Source organism: Phyllopteryx taeniolatus, chromosome 9 (assembly GCF_024500385.1).
Source record: "Phyllopteryx taeniolatus isolate TA_2022b chromosome 9, UOR_Ptae_1.2, whole genome shotgun sequence".
Classification (NCBI taxonomy): Eukaryota; Metazoa; Chordata; class Actinopteri; order Syngnathiformes; family Syngnathidae; genus Phyllopteryx; species Phyllopteryx taeniolatus.
Genome location: NC_084510.1, coordinates 3552634 through 3571900, shown reverse-complemented (window position 1 = coordinate 3571900; position 19267 = coordinate 3552634). Strand labels below are relative to the sequence as shown.

Genomic DNA, 19267 nt, shown 5'->3' with positions numbered 1-19267 from the left:
GATGGACATCAGATTTGGGTGGGACCACTTTTGTTGGATACCTAGGGTGGTGTACTGTCCCACAGAACTGGACTGGTGTTGCGATATCGTCTAGATTTTTTTTAAATGAATGTTTCAAATCAGTGGTAGTGACAAGTGAAATACACCAATTTCAGGGGACTTTTATTTTGAAATGCCACATCAGATTTGGATGGGACCTCTTTTGTTGGAGACCTGGGGTGGTGTCGTGTCCCCCATAACTGGACCGGTGTTGCGATATCTCATTAAAAAGATCAAACCTCTTTTCGTGGAGTCCTTGGTGGTCTGTCACACAGCTCTGGACTTGTCTTGCGATACCAATGGGATTATGTTGGGGTGGCTTTGGCTCAGTCTAGAACAGGTTCGAATCCCTGCTACGACTGTCCACATGTCGAAGTGTCCTTGGGCAAGACACTGAGCCCTAATTTACTCCCAGTGGGCCTGGCAGCGCCTCGCAAGGCAGCAGTCGCCCATTGGTTTATGAATGTGTGTGTGGATGTATGCCTTTGTAAAGCGCTTTGGGCACAGTGATGATGTCGATCAAGCGCTATATAAGTGCAGTCCATTACCATTTATTTTTCCTAAGACATCAAATAAAGTACATTTGTAATGTATCTCAAGATTCAAATTAACTTTGCTGGTTGCATTCCTTAACCGAAGAGCACTGACGTCCGTATTATTGGGAAGCTTTTATTTTGAAGGTGGCTTTATTACCGTAATGCCTAGTATGAACACAATTAGGGGCGGCTGGCTTGACCGCCAGTCTTCGAATGTCACTTTCGTCCCACTCGCGACGCCCCGACACGACATTCGTGCACTGTACTCATTTGGTGGGAGCAACTGCCGCAATAGTACAAGGTCACTGTGTAAAATGACTCCACACAAATTGCTCCCCTTGAAGAAAAAGACAAGCGTGTCCATGATTAAGACATGATATAAGCCAATGTCGCTTGCCCCATTCCCATTTCAATACGTTGTGGTGTAGCTGTGAGACAATTGCGGCTCGCCATGTGCATCCCATGCTGCAACCTTGGGGGGGCTAAACCAAGCAAATACAACTTGACAGCTATTTTTACTCCCACCTGTCCGCAAATCCTCTGCAAGGACAACTACTGGATGCTTGCATCACACAAAGTCAAAAGGCCTCTGCAGAAGGAGACAGCGAGTCAAGGCCCTTTCATTTCAGTGGACTTTGGAACATGTACCTTCAGCTTGCGCAGAGCAGCAAAAAAAACAAAAAAGATCCCAAAACCGCAGCATCATCCAGCGGATGCGCGCGCGGGGGGGTGCGTAGTTGGGGGGGGGGACTCAATCTTGCAGTACTGAATCCTGTTGTCATATATTCTCCGTTTTAACATCACGAGTCGACCGCGAGCCGATGCGTCACTTTGATGGGCGTCACAACTCCAAAACACCAGAGCAGTGTATGAAGTAGAAAAGCGTCCATTTACCTGCAGCTCTGCGGCGACTTGCTCTCGATGCTTTGGTCACTTTGCTACCGGAGGCGGGCGGGGGGGAGGACGCCGTGCGTTTCCTCTCAATGCGACGCAGGTTCTATCCTCTCCCACTTCTTGGATTCGGCACTCCTCCTCCCTCGGTTTCTCAGCTGTTCTCGCGTTGTTCCACGCAACCAGGAGGTGAAGCAAAAAAAATAAAAAAAATAAAATAAATAAAACTGTGTCACACTGGTGGCCCGTGGGCCAGATCCGGCCCGCCACATCATTTTATGTGGCCCGCGAAAGTAAATCAAAATTGCTCATTGTGTTCTGGTGTAATGCCACTGAGATATTTGCAAGCATTTTTTTTTGTTACCAATCCCCCCCCCTTTGAAAAGAAATGTAATTGTTGAAAAACATGTTTTTATAGGCTTCTGATTTCAAAACTGGCTATTCATCCATGTGTTGCGTATACTGTATGTAATTACAGTATATGAGGTAATCTTTCACAGTTGTAGTGGCCCTCCGAGGGAAGTCATAACTACGATGTGGCCCGTGACAAAAATGAGTTTGACACCCCTGCTGTAGGACTACCAGTATAAAGCACACACTGTTAACAGTTGCTGATTCTGTGCCAAATGCAGCGGATTTTGATTTACAGTTATCCATTGCCACGATATTTGTTCTGTATAATTACAGTTCTATATGCTCACTAATTGCTGAGACTTTTTGAATGAGGTTGGTATAAGAATTCATGTTAAGATTTTAGTTTTACTTCATTTTTAGACTAAAACAATATTGTAGTAGGCCTACTACTGTACGATTTATTTCAAATGATGTAATTTTGTCTGTCAAATGTCTGCTGAGAATAAAAGCTTAACCCTCCCCCTAATTTTCGAACATGATAGCGACATAGCTATGTACAGGCACGTGCACATATAGCCACTAGGCGTGCTCAAGTACCTGTCCTTTTTCCCAGAACCAAAAAATGCCCGATTTGCTGGAGCCCATTTTTTTCTTCATTCGTCAATATAATATTCAAAAATGATTTCAAAAGTGTTTTGAAATATGATAAGCATTTATTTGAGCCCTTGTTCATATTTTCCCACCTTGCCCACAGCCCCTCTCCGTCGCCTTCCAAAAATTTGAACATGGGTGTGTTGACTTATATCCACGGTAGCCTACCTTCACCTCCTTTGTTAATACTTGAATTATTGAATGTGTTGTGTTGACAGAAATAAATACAAAAGTTAAATACTTGTTTGAATAATTTTGGCTATGTGTGTCCTTTTTTTTTGGCTAGAGCACCTGCCTCCAAAAAAGTCTATGCATACGCCTGGCTCTGTACGTCTATTATGTTAAAATTTCTGATCTGGACCAGAAATACGAGCATGCACAAGCAAACCAGGCCACCAGTACATGGACTTCAACTAAACGAGATGTGAAGGGAGTGCACATAAATGAGTGACTTGCAGGTTATGTGCCTTGCTCAAGAGTACCTCAGCTCAAGAAGTAGCACCCAGACCTACTAGTTTTACGCTCTGGTCCACAGCTATACCTGAACCATTTGGTGACCCAACAGTACACTGAGAAAACAAGAACCTCATTTTTGGCTGCACATAATTACAATGTGGAAAATTTATGTAATTTTACCCTTTTCCTCAACAAAAATATGGCTACCCAGTTCCTCTCTCCCCCCTGGACTTATTGGTAAACACGCCTATTTAAAGTACCTGGCTTTCATCACCTCTATGTCATGTGACCAAGCTCCCACGCATTACCACAGCAACCAGAAACCACGTGACATATATGCACAGGTACTAAATTATGGCTCCTACATGACCAATACAGTGGATTATGGTTCACATTGCTATTAGATTAGTATAATTAGGCCTCTTACTTACTATATTCTCACATTAAATTTTTTTTGACAAGAATTAGAAAAAAAAACGTTCAATGGAATATTTGAAAATCAAATCATTGATGAATCTTCTTGCTATAAGCTTTAATTGCAGGATGTGGGTTGCAGAAAATGGACTGTAAAAAAAAAAAAGGAGTTGAATAAAACAATGCACCACAGAACACATTTTATTCACACAGAGAACATGAAACACTGCAGAGCCTATTTGTACATGTACAGTACATGGTTGTGCCGAGAAGCATGAATTTAATTCAGTTTTCTGTCGACTGAGGGTTCCTAGAAAATGGCGCTTGGCTCCAGCTGCCTCGTTCTTTGGTGTGGAGCCTAAAATGGGTGTTAAGGTGTGCAGACTGATTGAAGCATTTGCCGCACACATGGCAGCGAAAGGGCTTCTCCCCAGTGTGGATGCGATGGTGCCTCTTCAGCATGCTGACCGTAGTGAAGCTCTTTCTGCACACCGCACAGCTGTAGGGCTTCTCCTTCGTGTGCCAACGCATGTGGACTTCCAACTGGCAGGCAAAGCTGAAGGCTTTGCCACACACTTTACAGCAGTGCCACCGCTGTATGGTCGGGTGAGAGGTACGAGAAGGGGCCGACTTGTGGGATTTCATGTGTTTTAGCTGCAGTAAGTTAACACTTTGCTTTTTATTTGTGCAAAGAAGTCCTTTCACCTGCTGTCCGACAGATCCTGGCAGATCTTTCTGGGTGGCTGTGCAGATATTTGCAGAAATACCACTAGGATCACTGTGAGTGTCTTTTCCATCTGACTGTACAGTCTGAGTGGATGATGAGCTGCTGGCTGCAAAGTGTTCTTCATTGTCCCAGTCTGTCTTTGTCTCCTGGGATGGCAAAGGAGAAGAAGAGGCAGTATCTCTACTACACACTGTTTGAACTAACAGAGAATGTGAACTAAGTTGTGTCTCAAATTGACCACAAGGTTCTTCTTTTGGGTCTCTTCCATCATGCACACACTCGCTGTGAAGGTCTCTGAGATTGGGCTCTTTTTTCACTTGTGGTTGCACACTGCTTCCCCTTTCAGATTCATAGATGTGGTGGTGATCTTGAGACTGGACAACACAAGCTTCTGAAAAGACAAACATCACTCAGGTACAGAATTAGGTATGAAACTATTATTCATCCTGGCATTCCAGCTCACAGATCCCTCTGAGGTATTGCAACAACATAATGAGGCTCTCTCTTAGTGACAAAGAAGGACCGTTTGTCAAAGAACCAAAAAAGTAACTCTGAACACACCAAGATGCATTTCCATTGCCTATTAGCAATAGGAGATAAATCCTATATATCCCAAAATGTAATTAGCATCTTCAGAAAACATGCTGCAAATCCATCCATCCATCCATTTTCTGAACAGCTTCTCCTCACTAGGGTCGCGGGCGTGCTGGAGCCTATCCCAGCTATCATTGGGCAGGAGGCGGGGTACACCCTGAACTGGTTGCCAGCCAATCGCAGGGCACATACAAACAAACAACCATTCACACTCACAGTCACACCTACGGGCAATTTACAGTCTCCAATTAATGCATGTTTTTGGGATGTGGGAGGAAACCGGACCCGGGGATTGAACCCGGGTCCTCAGAACTGTGAGGCTGATGCTCTAACCAGTCGTTCACCGTGCCGCCCATGCTGCAAATCATGAAACTTCATTTCAGACATCTAACAGTAAAGACATTTTGGAATTCAAAGATAAAAAAAATATTAAATTGGAATATTTAATTTTCTTAGAAACAAGTATCTTGTGACGGATAACAACTGTCAATAAAATGAATACATTTTCAAATTCATTTTTAAAAATTCAGTGGGCCATGTCTTTACTGTTATTGATCAAATTATATGAAAATTACCCATTTAACTCACAAGCTCTGTGATGAACATTTTTTTAACAGCAACATTTCTAAATACTGCAATCCTTTTTTTTGTTGTTGTTGTTGTTGTCAACACGTGCAGTACACACACGATCAAACTCGTGACATCTTCAATGTAGAGAGATGTTTTAATACGAAACCTGTTCATATTGACAAAAACTAGAAAAAAATATTACAAAGTTATGAGTTTATGAATACTGTAGTGCCATTTATGGTCCCTTTATGATGAATATAATTCAGTATCCATTTATTATCTTGTGCATTTTGGGCAAATGATTTTATCTGTAGTTTTTGTTTTTACTGAGCTGTCCGTTTGTGATGGTGAAAAAAATAAAACAAATGTTAGTAAAGGTTGGATCGCCAAAAGCTTTAACACTGATACCCACGAAGAAACAAACAAAATAGCATACGCTGTGGCGTGATGCGACAAAAACATGCTCGCCATCAGCGGGTACCTCTCGTCCTTACCCGATTGCAGTAAGAGTCGTTGGACGGCGACATTGAGGAGGCGCTTCAGGCGCTCGTTCTCTTCCTTAGAGCGGCGAATTTCACTCTGGTATCCGACGAAGGTGTCTTTGACGGCTCGAAAAATCTCTTGAGCGGCCGCTGTAAGTCTGTCGTTCAGAAAGACGTTGAACAGCTCCAACTCGGTCATGTTTTCCGCCTGCGAAACGCCCTTCTGTTTACGTCCGTTGACCCGGAAGTGAAACATGCTAGCTTCTGTTGGGTTTGTGGCTATCGTCTATTGGACGGTACGACGAAACTCCCAAAGGACAATCCCAGTTTTCAAATACTAGTGCTTCGGCTGCAGCACCGACTTGCATACAGCAATTAACTCTACTTTATTACGACTTACAACTTAGTTAGTAGACTACTTCCTATATACGAATGCCCTGCCTTTAAATGGAACTCTTATTATAAACGGAGGACCCCCCGTACTTTATTGTATTTTGTAGGGTTGTGGTTTAACAGATCATTTTACTAACAGTTATAACCTTGGTGGAATTCAAAATTCATTCATTCATCTTCAGTTCCGCTTATTAACGGCCATATTCTCCCGTTCGCACGCAATACCAGACTTGTGACATGGAAATTATTATTTGATCGCTCACTGATTATATAAATTCACCCACTGACAAAGACGAGCGGTTGTTGAAGGAGACTTTTCTCCGCCAGTCCTTCGCGTGTTCGTTGAATTTCGGATGATGAGAATGTTGGTCAGAATCAGAGACTGGAAATGAACTTCTTTAAGATCCTTATTGCAGAATATTCTGGACACAAATGTTCTACAGGCAAAGGCTGCAGCTGCTCAAATGAGCTCAAATGTGCGCTTTCTCAGCGTTCAGTGCGAGATTATATACAGTGTTCAGGGCGGTGTTCAAAGCTTGAGCAGGATGGATCCAAGGCCACAGCAATATCTCTTCTTGGCACAAAACATCCTGTTCTGCGGCTGATATGTAGTTTCACAGTTACACAATTTATCAGAACATTTTGCTACTGAGGTTAGGTTACACAACATAACAGTGCACAAATAAGTCTATGTATGATCATGACATCATTATATCGCGTGCGAGGGCCTTCAATCCCCCTTTCGGACTCGAAAGAGTCCGACACCAGGATATGTTAAATAGTATGTAAGAGAATGTACGATTACAAAAATATGCCCGCGGAGTCATCGAGCAACTCAGCAACTTCCCCTGAAGACAAGAGTGGCATCATCTGGGCGGGGTTATTAACATCTCTTTTTTCGATAGCTGCTGTAATGAGTCGCTGGCTAAGAGAGCGCAAGCAAGGAATGCAACAACATCCACATGTTGTGAGAAAAGCAGCAAACACAGCAATAGAAATAAAAGTAGAAGATACCAGAGCCTTATAACGTCCAAAAACACTCATCCAATTGTCCCAAATAGAAGTATCTACCCCTGAATGTTTTTAAATTTTTTTGTTTAATGTTCTGAGCCCTTCAATTGCAGAGGTTAGGCTGCCATCAGAAGCTGTGTTATTAGGAATAAAAGTGCAACATTGTTCGCCAAACATGGAGCATACGCCTCCTTTTTCTGCCAGGAGCATATCTAAAGCGATGCGATTTTGGAAAGCCATCAGAGAGGTGGCGGCCAGTTGACCATGTACCGCTTCAAATCCGCCTTGTGTCCAATTTCCTAAGCGTTGGACATTGTAATGTATGTAATTAATTCTATCTGTGTTTTTATTTATAGTACACCACCAACAAAATGTGGATTCAAATCCTGCGGCTACCTGATCTGCGAGTTTATATTCATCGGGGACCCCTTGTGGTATGCCAATCGCATCAATGTATGTGGGGTCCCCCTGATCTTGCCATGTGCTAGTAGATCGTTTGGCTTTTTGTAAGTGGGATAAGTTCTGTGGTCCTAAGTTTGTAATAGTTTGCATCAACACATGAACCGTGGTTGGAAAGACCTTTACTGGCAGGAGGAGAGAAATCAGTGCACAGTAACCGGCGTGGTTCAAAGGGAGTTTGTCGAATATCCGGTCATCACCGCACCACCACCAGATGTCGCCCCTGGATTGTGGCCGAAATGATGATCCTACAAAGATGAGTGACTGACATTGTTGTGCGTGGTTTAACCTTCCCAATTGGCCATTGTTTCCTGTAATGTTAATACAGGTGAAGTTGCCTTTTGCAACTTGGTTTGAAAACAGAGGTTTATCATTTTACCAACGGGTGTATTTTGTCCCATTTGGAACAGTTTTGTGAGGGTAGTGTTTTATTCATCAGTTCCATAACACATTGTGTGTCAACTTTGGCAGGGACCACCCGTAGTAAAGGACGAGGTCCCATGCAAACCACACAATTATCTTTAGTAGTCTTTGCCGCTTCCTCAGTTAATAATAGCCAATTGTTGCTGTTTCCTGTTACGCCTGTGGTAACTCGAAACAAACCATCCACGCTATTTATGGGTAAAGTGATGGCCGTCACCTTGATAGTTCGTGTATAATTATTTAATATGGGCTGATCTAGTTGTCCCATAGTAGTGTTTTCACATATGACAACGGGAAAATGAGGGTCTGGTCCTGATGACCAGGCCCAGAGTAAAAAAAACCCAGGATGAAACATTAAAAATGGTTGCATTTGGTGGACGCAACATACCATTGGGGAGAGCAAAGGTCAGTTTAAGTAGATCCCCTTGTTTGGTAAGGGTGACTTTGTCTTTGAAAAAGACAGCGTCTTTGCTCTTTCCCGATGGCCAATAGTTACCTTGTTGAGTGGTTATTAAAGAATCCCATCTTAAATCTAGCACGTTTCCTGTCATATACCACCAACAACCTGTCCAGCCCTCCCCCGTTATCTGAACGGTGTTTCTGAACCCTTTTTGAGATCTAATTGGTATTTCAACGGCGGTAGAGGTCTTTGGTGGCACTGTTAAAGTTATTGAATGGTTGTACGTCCATTCTAAAATCCAGGGAATAGACTGGGATATAGGTACAGTTGGGTGACCTGAATTGAGTTTTCGCTTACTTCTCTGTATTGTTGTTAAGTTTGAGGGCGCACCAAGAGGCATCCAAAGATACCAAACAGGCAAGAGCGTTAATACAATAAAAAGGGTTGTGATGTAACAACAAATTGAAACATTGTCCCACTTGCGGGCCATTGTTGGGTGGTGTTTTTTCAGGATTGTTGCTAGAGAGCGCTGTCAGCTTCTTCAGGACCTGGGGTTAGACTACCCGGTCCTAGGTTGAGTCACCGGGATTATTCTGCCCGTGTACCGTGATCTCAACCTTTGATGAGTGATGTCGTCACTGGGATGGGATCTGGTCTGGCGTTGACGTGCAGTCAGTACTTGCGGCAATGATGATCTGTCGGGACGGGGTCTTTGCTGGTCGTGTAGAGGTGAGGTGGTACCACGTCTCCCCCTTTCCTTGTAGGCGGACAGCAGACGATGTTCTCTCCGTCACTTTATGAGGACCTGTCCACCTGGGTTCAGACCACTTTCTTTTGATTACTTTCAACCATACAAATTTACTTTCATGCATTACCAAAGGAGCGTCGGGTTGTTTTGCAGTTAGTTGCGAAAAAGCAAGCGTTAGTTGTTTGAGCTCCGGAGGGCCGGAAACATCTGTTGTCGCCAGTGGAGCTGTTGGAGCCGGAAACGGTCTGTTAGTATGACATTCAAATGGAGTCCAGCCTTTGGCTGAATTGAGTGACATTCGTACATTCATCAAAGCCCAAGGAAGGGCTTGTAGCCAATTGAGATTTGAAGTAGCTAAAGCTTTGGCCAATTTTTCCTTAATGTTCCGATTCATTCTTTCTACTTGTCCTTGGGACTGTGGGTGATATACTGAACCAAATGTATGTTTCAGTCCCAGGGCTTTTTCTACTTCCTGCAAATGTTTGTTTTTAAAATGGGTCCCATTATCAGACCTTATTTTACTTGGGAACCCATGAGATGGAATATAATGGTTAATCAAATGTTTAACCACTATGTTTGCCGTATCTGTTTTGCAGGGATAGGCTTCAGGCCAACCGGAGAAGGAATCCACTATCACTAGTAGATACCTGTAACCGGACACACTTTTAATCATGTCTGTAAAATCCATCAAAACCACCTGCCCAGGTGCCGTCACGTCCGGATCGTGAGTTCCCTGGGGTGGTTTTGTGGTAGGCATGCTGTTATATCTGCTACAGACACTGCAATCCTGTAGTTCATTTTTAACAATTGCTCTCATGAAAGGATGCCACCAGGTGTGGAGTCGTCTCAGTGTTTCTTCCACGCCTACATGGCATGCTCCATGAGCTTCGCTTATCAACAGTTAACTGTCTCTTCTGTTACTTCCTGTCTGTCTTTTAATTCTGTTTCACTTACAACTAGTTGTAAGGTGGGAAGATAACCAGCCGCTGCTTTCCCCGCTTTATCCGCTGCGTCATTTCCTGCTGATACAAAATCATCCTTTTTAGTGTGTCCTTTACATTTTAAGACTGCCACTGCTTTGGGCATCATTAATGCTTCTTTCAATTTTAATATTTCTTGATGATGTTTTATGGGGACTCCCGTTGCGGTCATGAAGTCATTTCGTTGCCATTCGGCCATGGCTGTATGTACTACTACATGAGCATATGCCGAGTCAGTGTAAATGTTGGTCGTTTTGTCTTGGGCAAGCTGGAGAGCGGCTGTTACTGCCATTATCTCTGCTCTTTGGGCAGATTGTTGCCCTTTGAGTTTTTCCGCTTCTATTGTTACAAATCCTGTATCAGTTAGTTTTGTTACAGCAAACCCTGACTGGAGCCCTTGTTCTCCTTTAAAACAGCATCCGTCCGTGAATAGTATCAAGTCAGGATTTTGCAAGGGCATGCCATATAGATCTTCCCTAAATGTGTTATCTGTTATGATTCGTTGGGTACAGCAATGAGGCTGTCCTTCAAAAAGCCCTTCAGCCATGTTAATGCCTTCGTGTGTAAAAAGGATATGTGGCTGTGAGTATTACCTCAATTTTCCTTTGTCTTCCTCCTGTCATGGTGAAAACATGCCTTGTCACGTACTGTACTGTGAGAAGTGCGTACTGTCAATGGATGATGTAAGACGATGTGTGATGTTTTTTGAATGAGTCGAGCTAACGCAGAGGCAAACGCCGCGCATACTGGATGTCGCTTTTCGTATTTTTCAAGTGGCGTAGAGGCATATAGACAAATTTGTCTTTCTCCTGATTCCCCCTTCTGATAAAGAGCAGTAGATACACTGCTGGTCTTTTCAGAAACATCCAGGAAAAACATTCTGTTGTAGTCAGGAATAGCCAATGCGTCAGCTGAGGACAAGTGCTGTTTGAGGTTTACAAAAGAGTTTTCCGCTTCAGTGGTCCAAGTGAGGATATGTGACAAATTTCTCATTCCTTCAATGTTAACCATTTGGCGAAGAGGATGTGTAAGTTCTGCAAAGTCCGGGACATGATGGCGTGAGTAGTTGCACAGTCCTAAGAAGGCGAGCATTTGTTTGACATTGACAGGTTTCGGGTGGTGTAAGATGTCATCTTTGTGTGAGGGAGACATCCCTGTGCCTTTGCATGAAATAAGGCGTCCCAAAAAGGAAACTTGTGACCTTGCAATTTGTAGTTTGCTTTTGGAGCACTTAAGTCCTACTGACGCTAGATGAGACAAGAGTTGCTGGGTGGCTTGTAGACATGAGGACCCGGAAGGGGCGGCCAACAATATGTCATCTACATATTGTATTAAGAGCACGCCTTCCGGAAGTTGAAGTGGTGATAAAAGTTGTGTGAGATGATCATTGAACAGTCCTGGTGACAGAACAAAGCCTTGTGGAAGTCGGTTGTAAGAATAGTAATCATTATTCCAAGTAAATGCAAAGTATTGCTTCATAGATGGGTCAAGAGGAATGCACAAAAATGCATTAGCCAGATCAATGCAAGTAAAATGGGTGTGAGACGGAGAGAGCTGAGACAGGGCTGAGTGTGGATTGGGTACTGGAAGTGTTGGTGTCAAGACCGCTGCATTTATTGCCCTAAGGTCATGTACCATTCGGAATTTTCCAGTATTTTTCTTTTCAACTGGTAGAATGGGTGTATTATACTCTGACTCACGTATTTTGCACAATACTCCTGCTTTTAGCAAGCCTTCAATGGTTTCTGTAATGCCAATTCGACCTGCTTCATTTTGAATTTCACCGGCTGTACTTGACACAATCCCACGTCTGTTGGGTCTGTAGACCACAGATGTAGAGGCAAAGATTGTACCATAGGATTGGCGAATTCACTGTCAGTTGTTTCTCGTCCATGATGTCTGTCCAACAAGCAGTGCTCCAGGGTTGATGTTGGTGTATACGGTGCTGACTGTATCCAGTATGCATCGAGAGACCGAGAATATAGCAATGTGTCGTGAAAAGTTGGCTGCCAATCAATAGCCTGTGTGCAGTTTAGGACAAACGGACCCAAATCCTTTGCAGTATGCTGTGGTGATACCATCAGGGACACATGAGGATGACATGGTGGAATAGTGGGATCTGATGGATGAGTCATCATATACCATTTTTGTTGTTCAGGTGTTAGTGAAATTGAAAAAGCCACACCTGGTTTTCCCACGAACAGGTCACCCATTTGTAGTTCCCAGATGTTGCCTTCTACATTTTGGAAAGCCTCGCTGTACACCTCATCTCCTGTCCTGTCATAGTACAGAGTGTAATGCATACAATCAGAAACCATTTCATAGGGTCTGAGGTGACGAACCCACGGCGACCATTGAGTCCAAAAGGTCTCTGCTTCCGTCCATCCGGGTGAGTCAGTGTCCATTTTCGCCCAGTAGATGTCGGCGGTGGCGCACGTCATGCTTGGTAGTTGTCGCTCTGAATCCTGCATCTAGATGTTTGATGTGTCGTCACCGGAACAACAGTAGGTGTGTCCATCAGGAAACTGTAATATCAGTCGATCCGGGCTGCACAGTATTGTTGGAGCTGTTTTGATGAGAAGATCCCTCCCCAACAGGTTGACAGGGCAATTGGGTGCATACACAAACGAGTGTAAAAGAGTTTGTGTAAAACACTAAGTATGTACGGGTGTAGTCATTTGCAGGATAGTTTCTTCACCCCGGAATCCAACAAGGGAAATGCCTTTTGCAGTAAGGGAACTTTCAGGTGTTAATGTCATAACAGTTGAATGTCTGGCTCCCATATCGACCATAAAAGGTAAAATAGTTCCTCCTACCGTCAGTCCGATTATTGGTTCCTGCAGACCGTGGCATGTAGATTCGGGGCCCCATCATTGCGGATACTGGCCCCCAGACGGTGGCAGGTGCTGTTGGTTCGGCACTTGAGGGTAAGACTTCTGCTGCGGATATTGTTGAGTCATAACCTGCTGCTGTTGCTGTCCGTATCCTCTTCCTCTTTGCTGGCCATAACCACGCCTCTAGGCGGGCCACTTCCTCCTCTGTCTCTGCCCTCCAGGGGACGCGCTCGGCAGTCTCTTGCCCAGTGTCCGTTACGACCACAGCTGAAGCATTGATTTCTGCCAGCAAACGGAGCACCTCGACCCATGAATGGCCCTGTTTGATACATCATGCACTCAGAAACAACATTAGGTAGCGAGGCCCCAACGGAAGCCACAGGTGTGATTTTAATATTTTCTTCTTGTTTTTTGAGACTTTGTAGTTGCATTATAGCTAATTGCGATTCGGTGGTTCTGTGTTTCTCATGCTTTGACTCTTTTTCTTTTGCATGTCTCCTCAAGTGGTGTTTCAGATGTGACAACCAGCGAGCATGATCTGCTCCAGGAAGGTCCGGATTCGCCTCCATGGCTTGCACCACAGACTTGGGAACGCCCTTCAGCACTGCTGCTCTAAATACTTGAGAATACAGAGCAGAGTCAGTTGGTAAATGGCCTGTTTTTGAAGAATATTCAACAAGAGCGCGGTCAATATATGCCGCTGCTTCCTCATCTGTTCTAGGAGCAAATACTAAGTTGGAGATGACTAGATCAGGAATGGGAAACAACGCGCTTAGTGCAGTGAACAACGTTAAGTAATACTCTCTTGTGAGTGCCTCATTGTCCATTATACTTATCAGACAAGAATTCTTCATCAGTGTTTCCAGTTGGGAGAGGGGACACGCATGTGTCAACAATGCGCGCATGTCTCCTGCTGTTAAAATTTGTCCTGTGACAGCCCTTTGTACCGATCTCAGCCAGTTCTCTCCTCCATTCTGCATTGGCGGAAGTTTCTGCATCAAAACACTTAGATCAGAAGGAGAAAGAGGTTTATAAAACATGGCAGTGGCTCCAGTAGCCGGATCAACCTTGGCCAGCATTGGAGCTTGGACAACAGTTTGAGAGCGTGTCATTGGTCGCAGTGGAGTGGATTCAGCAAAAGGGGGCGCACTTTTATTTTATTGTGTCTGTTGTAACAGGGAGTCCGGGTGTGTTCCTGACAAAGTCTGCACTTGGTACTTTAAGTCAGCCACCTGATTTTGCAAATGTGCGATGTGATAAGTGTTTGCGACCGCATGGGGAAGCCCCTTCTGAGCTTCCTCTGCTGCTATCTCCTGTTCCCTTTGTCTGAATATTTTATCTCGTTCCGCTTTTTCACGCTGCATCTGTTCTGTTATTTCAGCGTTAACAGTTTTCTCAAAACGGGAAGCACGCGCTAAAAGCTGTTCTCTTACCTTTTGTGGCACTTCAGGGTGTCTATTTAAGTCCACCGTAAACGCTCCTATTTGGTTTAACTTTTTTTTTTTTTTTTTAACTCACTCTCGACTTCCTTCATCAGTGAAACTAAACAGGCAGCAGTTGATAATGGAGGGAACCAGCCATCCTCACAGAATTCATTCATCCATTTATACGGTTGTTCTTTCTTTCCCTGTCTATCTTTCTCAGACAATCCTCCCACACATACATCACATGCATTCTTTACTTGCTCACTTAACAGTATTTTTTGACCATGGTCTGGAATGACACGCAAGTCGAACCATTCCGATTCTCGATTGAATTCCCCTTCCATTTTTCAGCTGTTTTTTCTTCTTAAGTACTTATTTTTTGTGGATCCACAAATAAAAATCCTTTATTTCTCATACTTCAAAGACACTTGCTTATTAGCCAAACAAAAGCGTCCGAACTTTAATTTCGCAAAAGTGGTCTAAACTTTTTTCTCTTAAACAAAAGTACTTGACATTTCATCCAAACAAAAGTACTCAAACCTTAATTTATCAAAACCACTCGATACTTATTCTCAAACTTCAAAGACACTTGCTTATTAGCCAAACAAAAGCGTCCGAACTTTAATTTCGCAAAAGTGGTCGAAACGTTTTTCTCTTAAACAAAAGTACTGGAACCTTAATTTATCAAAACCACTCGATACTTATTCTTCTTATTTTCTTATCTCCTTGTTACTTGTTTCACCGGTATTTTGTACATAATTTCTTATATAAGGATTTACGGACTTTAGGATTTCACTGTAACATGAAACAAGTCAACCTTATATACCAAATTCTGTTATTTAAAGTTCATCCAGTCAAACATTCAATTTAGATTCCAATAGAACATAAATTCTTGCCTTGTATCAGTCGACAGACAGAAGATCAATTGGGAGGATAAATGTCCTCTTACCTTACATTCGTGTGGGCCCGATGTTCTGTCAGTCGCCCAACACTTCAGCCTGAAATCACGTCGGGGTCACCAATTGTTGAAGGAGGCTTTTCTCCGCCAGTCCTTCGCGTGTTCGTTGAATTTCGGATGATGAGAATGTTGGTCAGAATCAGAGACTGGAAATGAACTTCTTTAAGATGTTTATTCCAGAATATTCTGGGCACAAATGTTCTACAGGCAAAGGCTGCAGCTGCTCAAATGAGCTCAAATGTGCGCTTTCTCAGTGTTCAGTGCGAGATTATATACAGTGTTCAGGGCGGTGTTCAAAGCTTGAGCAGGGTGGATCCAAGGCCACAGCAATATCTCTTCTTGGCACAAAACATCCTGTTCTGCGGCTGATATGTAGTTTCACAGTTACACAATTTATCAGAACATTTTGCTACTGAGGTTAGGTTACACAACATAACAGTGCACAAATAAGTCTATGTATGATCATGACATCATTATATCGCGTGCGAGGGCCTTCACGGTCTATAATAATTATTGCCAGCGCCAATATGTTAACTGTGAGAGACAGACTATCTGAAATAAAACCCAGCAAATCATTTCAAAAAGGTAAAAATGTATTTGCATTTCATTGAGTGAAATCAGTGTTTGATCCCCTACCACGACTCCCACAGACTAGTCCTCCCACTTTAAGAAAGTACTTCTAATCTAAACTCGTTAGCTGTATAAAAGACACTTATCTCAACTTGTAACCTGTATGAAGACACCTGTCCTCAGAAAGAAAAAAAAAAATCAAGCTGTTTTTAATCAATTTGACTCGCCGTGTTTGTAGGAAGAAGAATTCAGACCATGACCCCAAGAACACCACCCCCACCATCAATCATGGAGGTGATTATGCTTTAGGAGTGTTTCTCTGCAAAGGGGACAGGTCACCTTCACCACATGGAGGGAAATATGGACAGAGCCTTGTACTGTGAAATCCAGGGTAACAACCTCCTCCTCTCAGTCAGAAAACTTAAAATATGTCGTGGATGTGCATGATGATGACCCAAAGCACACAGTCAAGAAATGAAAGTGTGGTTAAAGAAGCACATTAAGGTCATGGCGTGGCCAGCCAGTCTCTAGACCTAAATCCCATAGAAAATCTGTGGAGGTCGCTGAAGTTTCGAGTTGTCAAGGCGCAGCCTCAAAACCTTAAGGATTTTGAGAGGATCTGCAAAGAGGAGTGGTCCAAAATCCCTACCAAGCAAACCTGGTGATCAACTACAAAAAATGTCTGACCTCAGTACTGGCCAACAAGGGGTTTTCCACCTAGTACCAAGTAATGTTTTGATAGGGGGTCAAATACTTATTTCCCTCAATGAATTGCATAATAATTTGAATTTTTTGTTAAATGTGATTTTCTATATTTTTTCTTTTTGATATTCTGTCTCTCCCTGTTGAAATACACTGATTATGGGTGGGGGGCACAGGGAGTTGCAAGCCTAATGCTGTGTGTGTGTGTGGGTGGGGCGGGGGGCACTTCCCAGATGCATCTGAATGTGGTGGTTTTTGAAGCTCATTCCATTCTTTCTAGATCCCTGCTAGATTCTTGAATCTTCTCTGTTTGATAATGCACTGAAGCCCACTGTCATCTCTTTTGCTGGTGCATTTTTTCCTGCCACATTTTGCCCTTCCACGAGACTTTCCATTGATATGTTTGGGCACAGCACTCTTTGAACAGCCAGCCTCTTTAGCTATGAATGTTTGTGGCTTACCCATCCTATGGAGGGTATCAATGACGGTCTTCTGGCCAGTTAAGTCTACAGTCTTCTCCCTGCCACAGGAGCTTTTGAGGCAGTTCTACACAGCAGTCATCGAATCAGTCCTGTGTTCTTCCATCACAGTCTGGTTTGGTGCTGCTACAAAAAAGGACAAACTCCGACTGCAACGAACAATCAAAACTGCTGAAAAAAATTGTTGGTACCCCCCGATTTACCCTTGAGGACTTGGATGCTGGCATAACTAAGACAAGAGCATGCAAAATCCTCTTGGACCCTCCACATCACAGTCACCACCTCTTCAAGCTTCTTCCCTCAGGTAGGCACTATCGAACAATGCAAACTGAAACAAGCAGACATTCCAACAGCTTCTTCCCTCTTTCCATTAACTTCTTAAACAGTTACATTACAATTCCATTGTAACATGCTGCCAATTTTGTCTTAGATTGTCACATCTCTCTCCGGCCAATTATACATCACTTGCGCACTCACTGTAGTAGTCTCGCCACTCTGCACTATTTGCATATCTGTTGTTGATCAATACTGCTTGAGTAGCATCTGTACTATTTGCACAATTGGCATTGTCCCAGATTATTGCACTACTAGTCACTTTAAACTGCATCAATTTTGTCATGGTCTGTGTTTTGGTTGTGTTTAGTTTTGCTCCATGTTTTCCTGTGTTCCATGTTTGTCGTGTGCTCATTTGGTTGTGTCCACCTGTTCTCGTCTACCTTGTGTCGACCAATCAGCTCTCTCCAGCCACTCGTGTCTTGTCCAGGTGTTCCTCGTTTTCTCGTCAATCAGTTTGTATTTAGTTCCCTGGTTTCTTGTGGGTTCATTGTCGTTGTCACATGTCTCTGCAGCATGTCATTGTCAGGTGTCATTGCAGCATGTCATTGTCAGGTGTCATTGTCTCTGTCTGTGCCATGTCATAGTCGCCAGTTGTCGCTCAGTTATTTCATCAGTCATGTCTTGTTTCTTGTTTTGGGTTTAATCAAGTGTTTCTTTGTTACTTTGTGTTTAGATTTTGGACTCTTAATTTATGATTTAGACTTTTTCATGATCCTTGTTTCCCTTTGTTTTTGGAATTAAATAAAACATTTTATATACTCTTGCACTACTGCATTGCCTCCCTGCACTTGGGTCCTCCATGTTCTTGCCTTGCCTTTCTCACCTTCGAACAAACCCCAAACGTGACAAATTTCTTGAAGTCTCTGCGCCTTTTGCACAATGGTCATTGCACCGGACTATTGTTCTATTAGTCATTTCAAACTGCTCTAACGGCGAGAGGACGCTGCATCTTTTTGCACAATTGTCAAATAAATAAATAAATTGTACCAGCATTACCGGTAACCTTTTATTGCTCAGTGACTGTCAGGCACTGGCCCTCAAAACCGCCACCGCACACACAGAAGATACTGTCTATCTACAGACCCTTTCCAAAAAAAATTAATATCATGGAAAAGGGATTCCCAACCAATTACTAAAGATTACATATCGTTTCAAAAGTACCATATTTTGATTGAATTGTGACCTAATTATTTTCTTTTTCTACAAAAACTGAGGTAAATGATTTTTTCACAATATAAATTTTTTTTTGAACTCCTGATTTCGTGGGCTTTATGAGCTGGAAACCCAAATTATGTAAAAAAATACTTGAAATTGTTTAAATTGTGGGCCTTGAATCTATAATCTAAGAAAGTTTCACTTTTTGAATGGAATTATGGAAATAAACTTTTCCATGATATTCAAATTTTTTGGAAAGGGTCTGTATCTGCGACTTCTGGTTGTCCGGAGACGTCTTCCAGACATCTCTCGTGAGAATGCAATCAATATTTTGATCTCCGGGTCCCCGAGTAGCAGTGACGGATTGGTCTCAGCAACGTCTCGACCAGTGAGTTAGGGGTCTTGGTACTTAAATCTACACTGTAGTGTTGACTTTTTAAACAGAAATGTCACATTGATCAAACATTTAATTGGGTTGTTTCAATAAAATAGTATAATGGCATGGAACTAAATAATCAAAATTACTGCCTATAAGTGATATGCCCTGTAATCCACATGGAAAGTAGAAGCTTTGTCTCTCTATATGAAATCTAAATTATGTACGTAAAGTATGTTCGTATTTTCACCTGCTGGTTTCTTCCAGAGTATGAGATTGCTTCGTATTGGCAAGGAACTTAGCTG

General features: G+C 42.9%; 3 protein-coding genes across 4 annotated transcripts in view; all 3 read right to left on the bottom strand.

Moving 5' to 3' along the window:
* Positions 1-1616, bottom strand: part of nfasca (neurofascin homolog (chicken) a) — a 208048-nt gene extending 206432 nt beyond the window's left edge. Inside the window, exon 1 of the mRNA XM_061783730.1 lies at positions 1470-1616. The gene's annotated coding sequence lies outside the window, so the exon portion shown is untranslated. The remainder of the gene's footprint in view (positions 1-1469) is intronic.
* Positions 1617-3526: 1910 nt separating this feature from the next.
* LOC133483478 (zinc finger protein 226-like) lies at positions 3527-9026 on the bottom strand. Its single transcript, XM_061784796.1, has 2 exons — positions 5727-9026; positions 3527-4459 (listed from the first exon to the last, which is right to left on the bottom strand). Exons 1-2 carry the CDS (start codon positions 5968-5970, stop codon positions 3627-3629), a joined length of 1077 nt encoding a protein of 358 aa, XP_061640780.1. The 5' UTR covers positions 5971-9026; the 3' UTR covers positions 3527-3626.
* Positions 9027-10034: 1008 nt separating this feature from the next.
* On the bottom strand, positions 10035-15329 carry LOC133483479 (uncharacterized). Of its 2 annotated transcripts, XM_061784797.1 has the most exons (4): positions 12475-15329; positions 12314-12405; positions 10722-10744; positions 10035-10167 (listed from the first exon to the last, which is right to left on the bottom strand). In XM_061784797.1, the coding sequence occupies exons 1-4, from the start codon at positions 12597-12599 to the stop codon at positions 10105-10107; spliced, it is 303 nt and encodes a 100-aa protein (XP_061640781.1). In that variant the 5' UTR covers positions 12600-15329; the 3' UTR covers positions 10035-10104. The 2 variants fall into 2 exon arrangements, 1 of the variants encoding a protein (XP_061640781.1); XR_009790127.1 differs by lacking the exon at positions 10035-10167 and having other exon boundaries at positions 10569-10744; positions 12314-15329.
* Positions 15330-19267: the final 3938 nt, after the last annotated feature.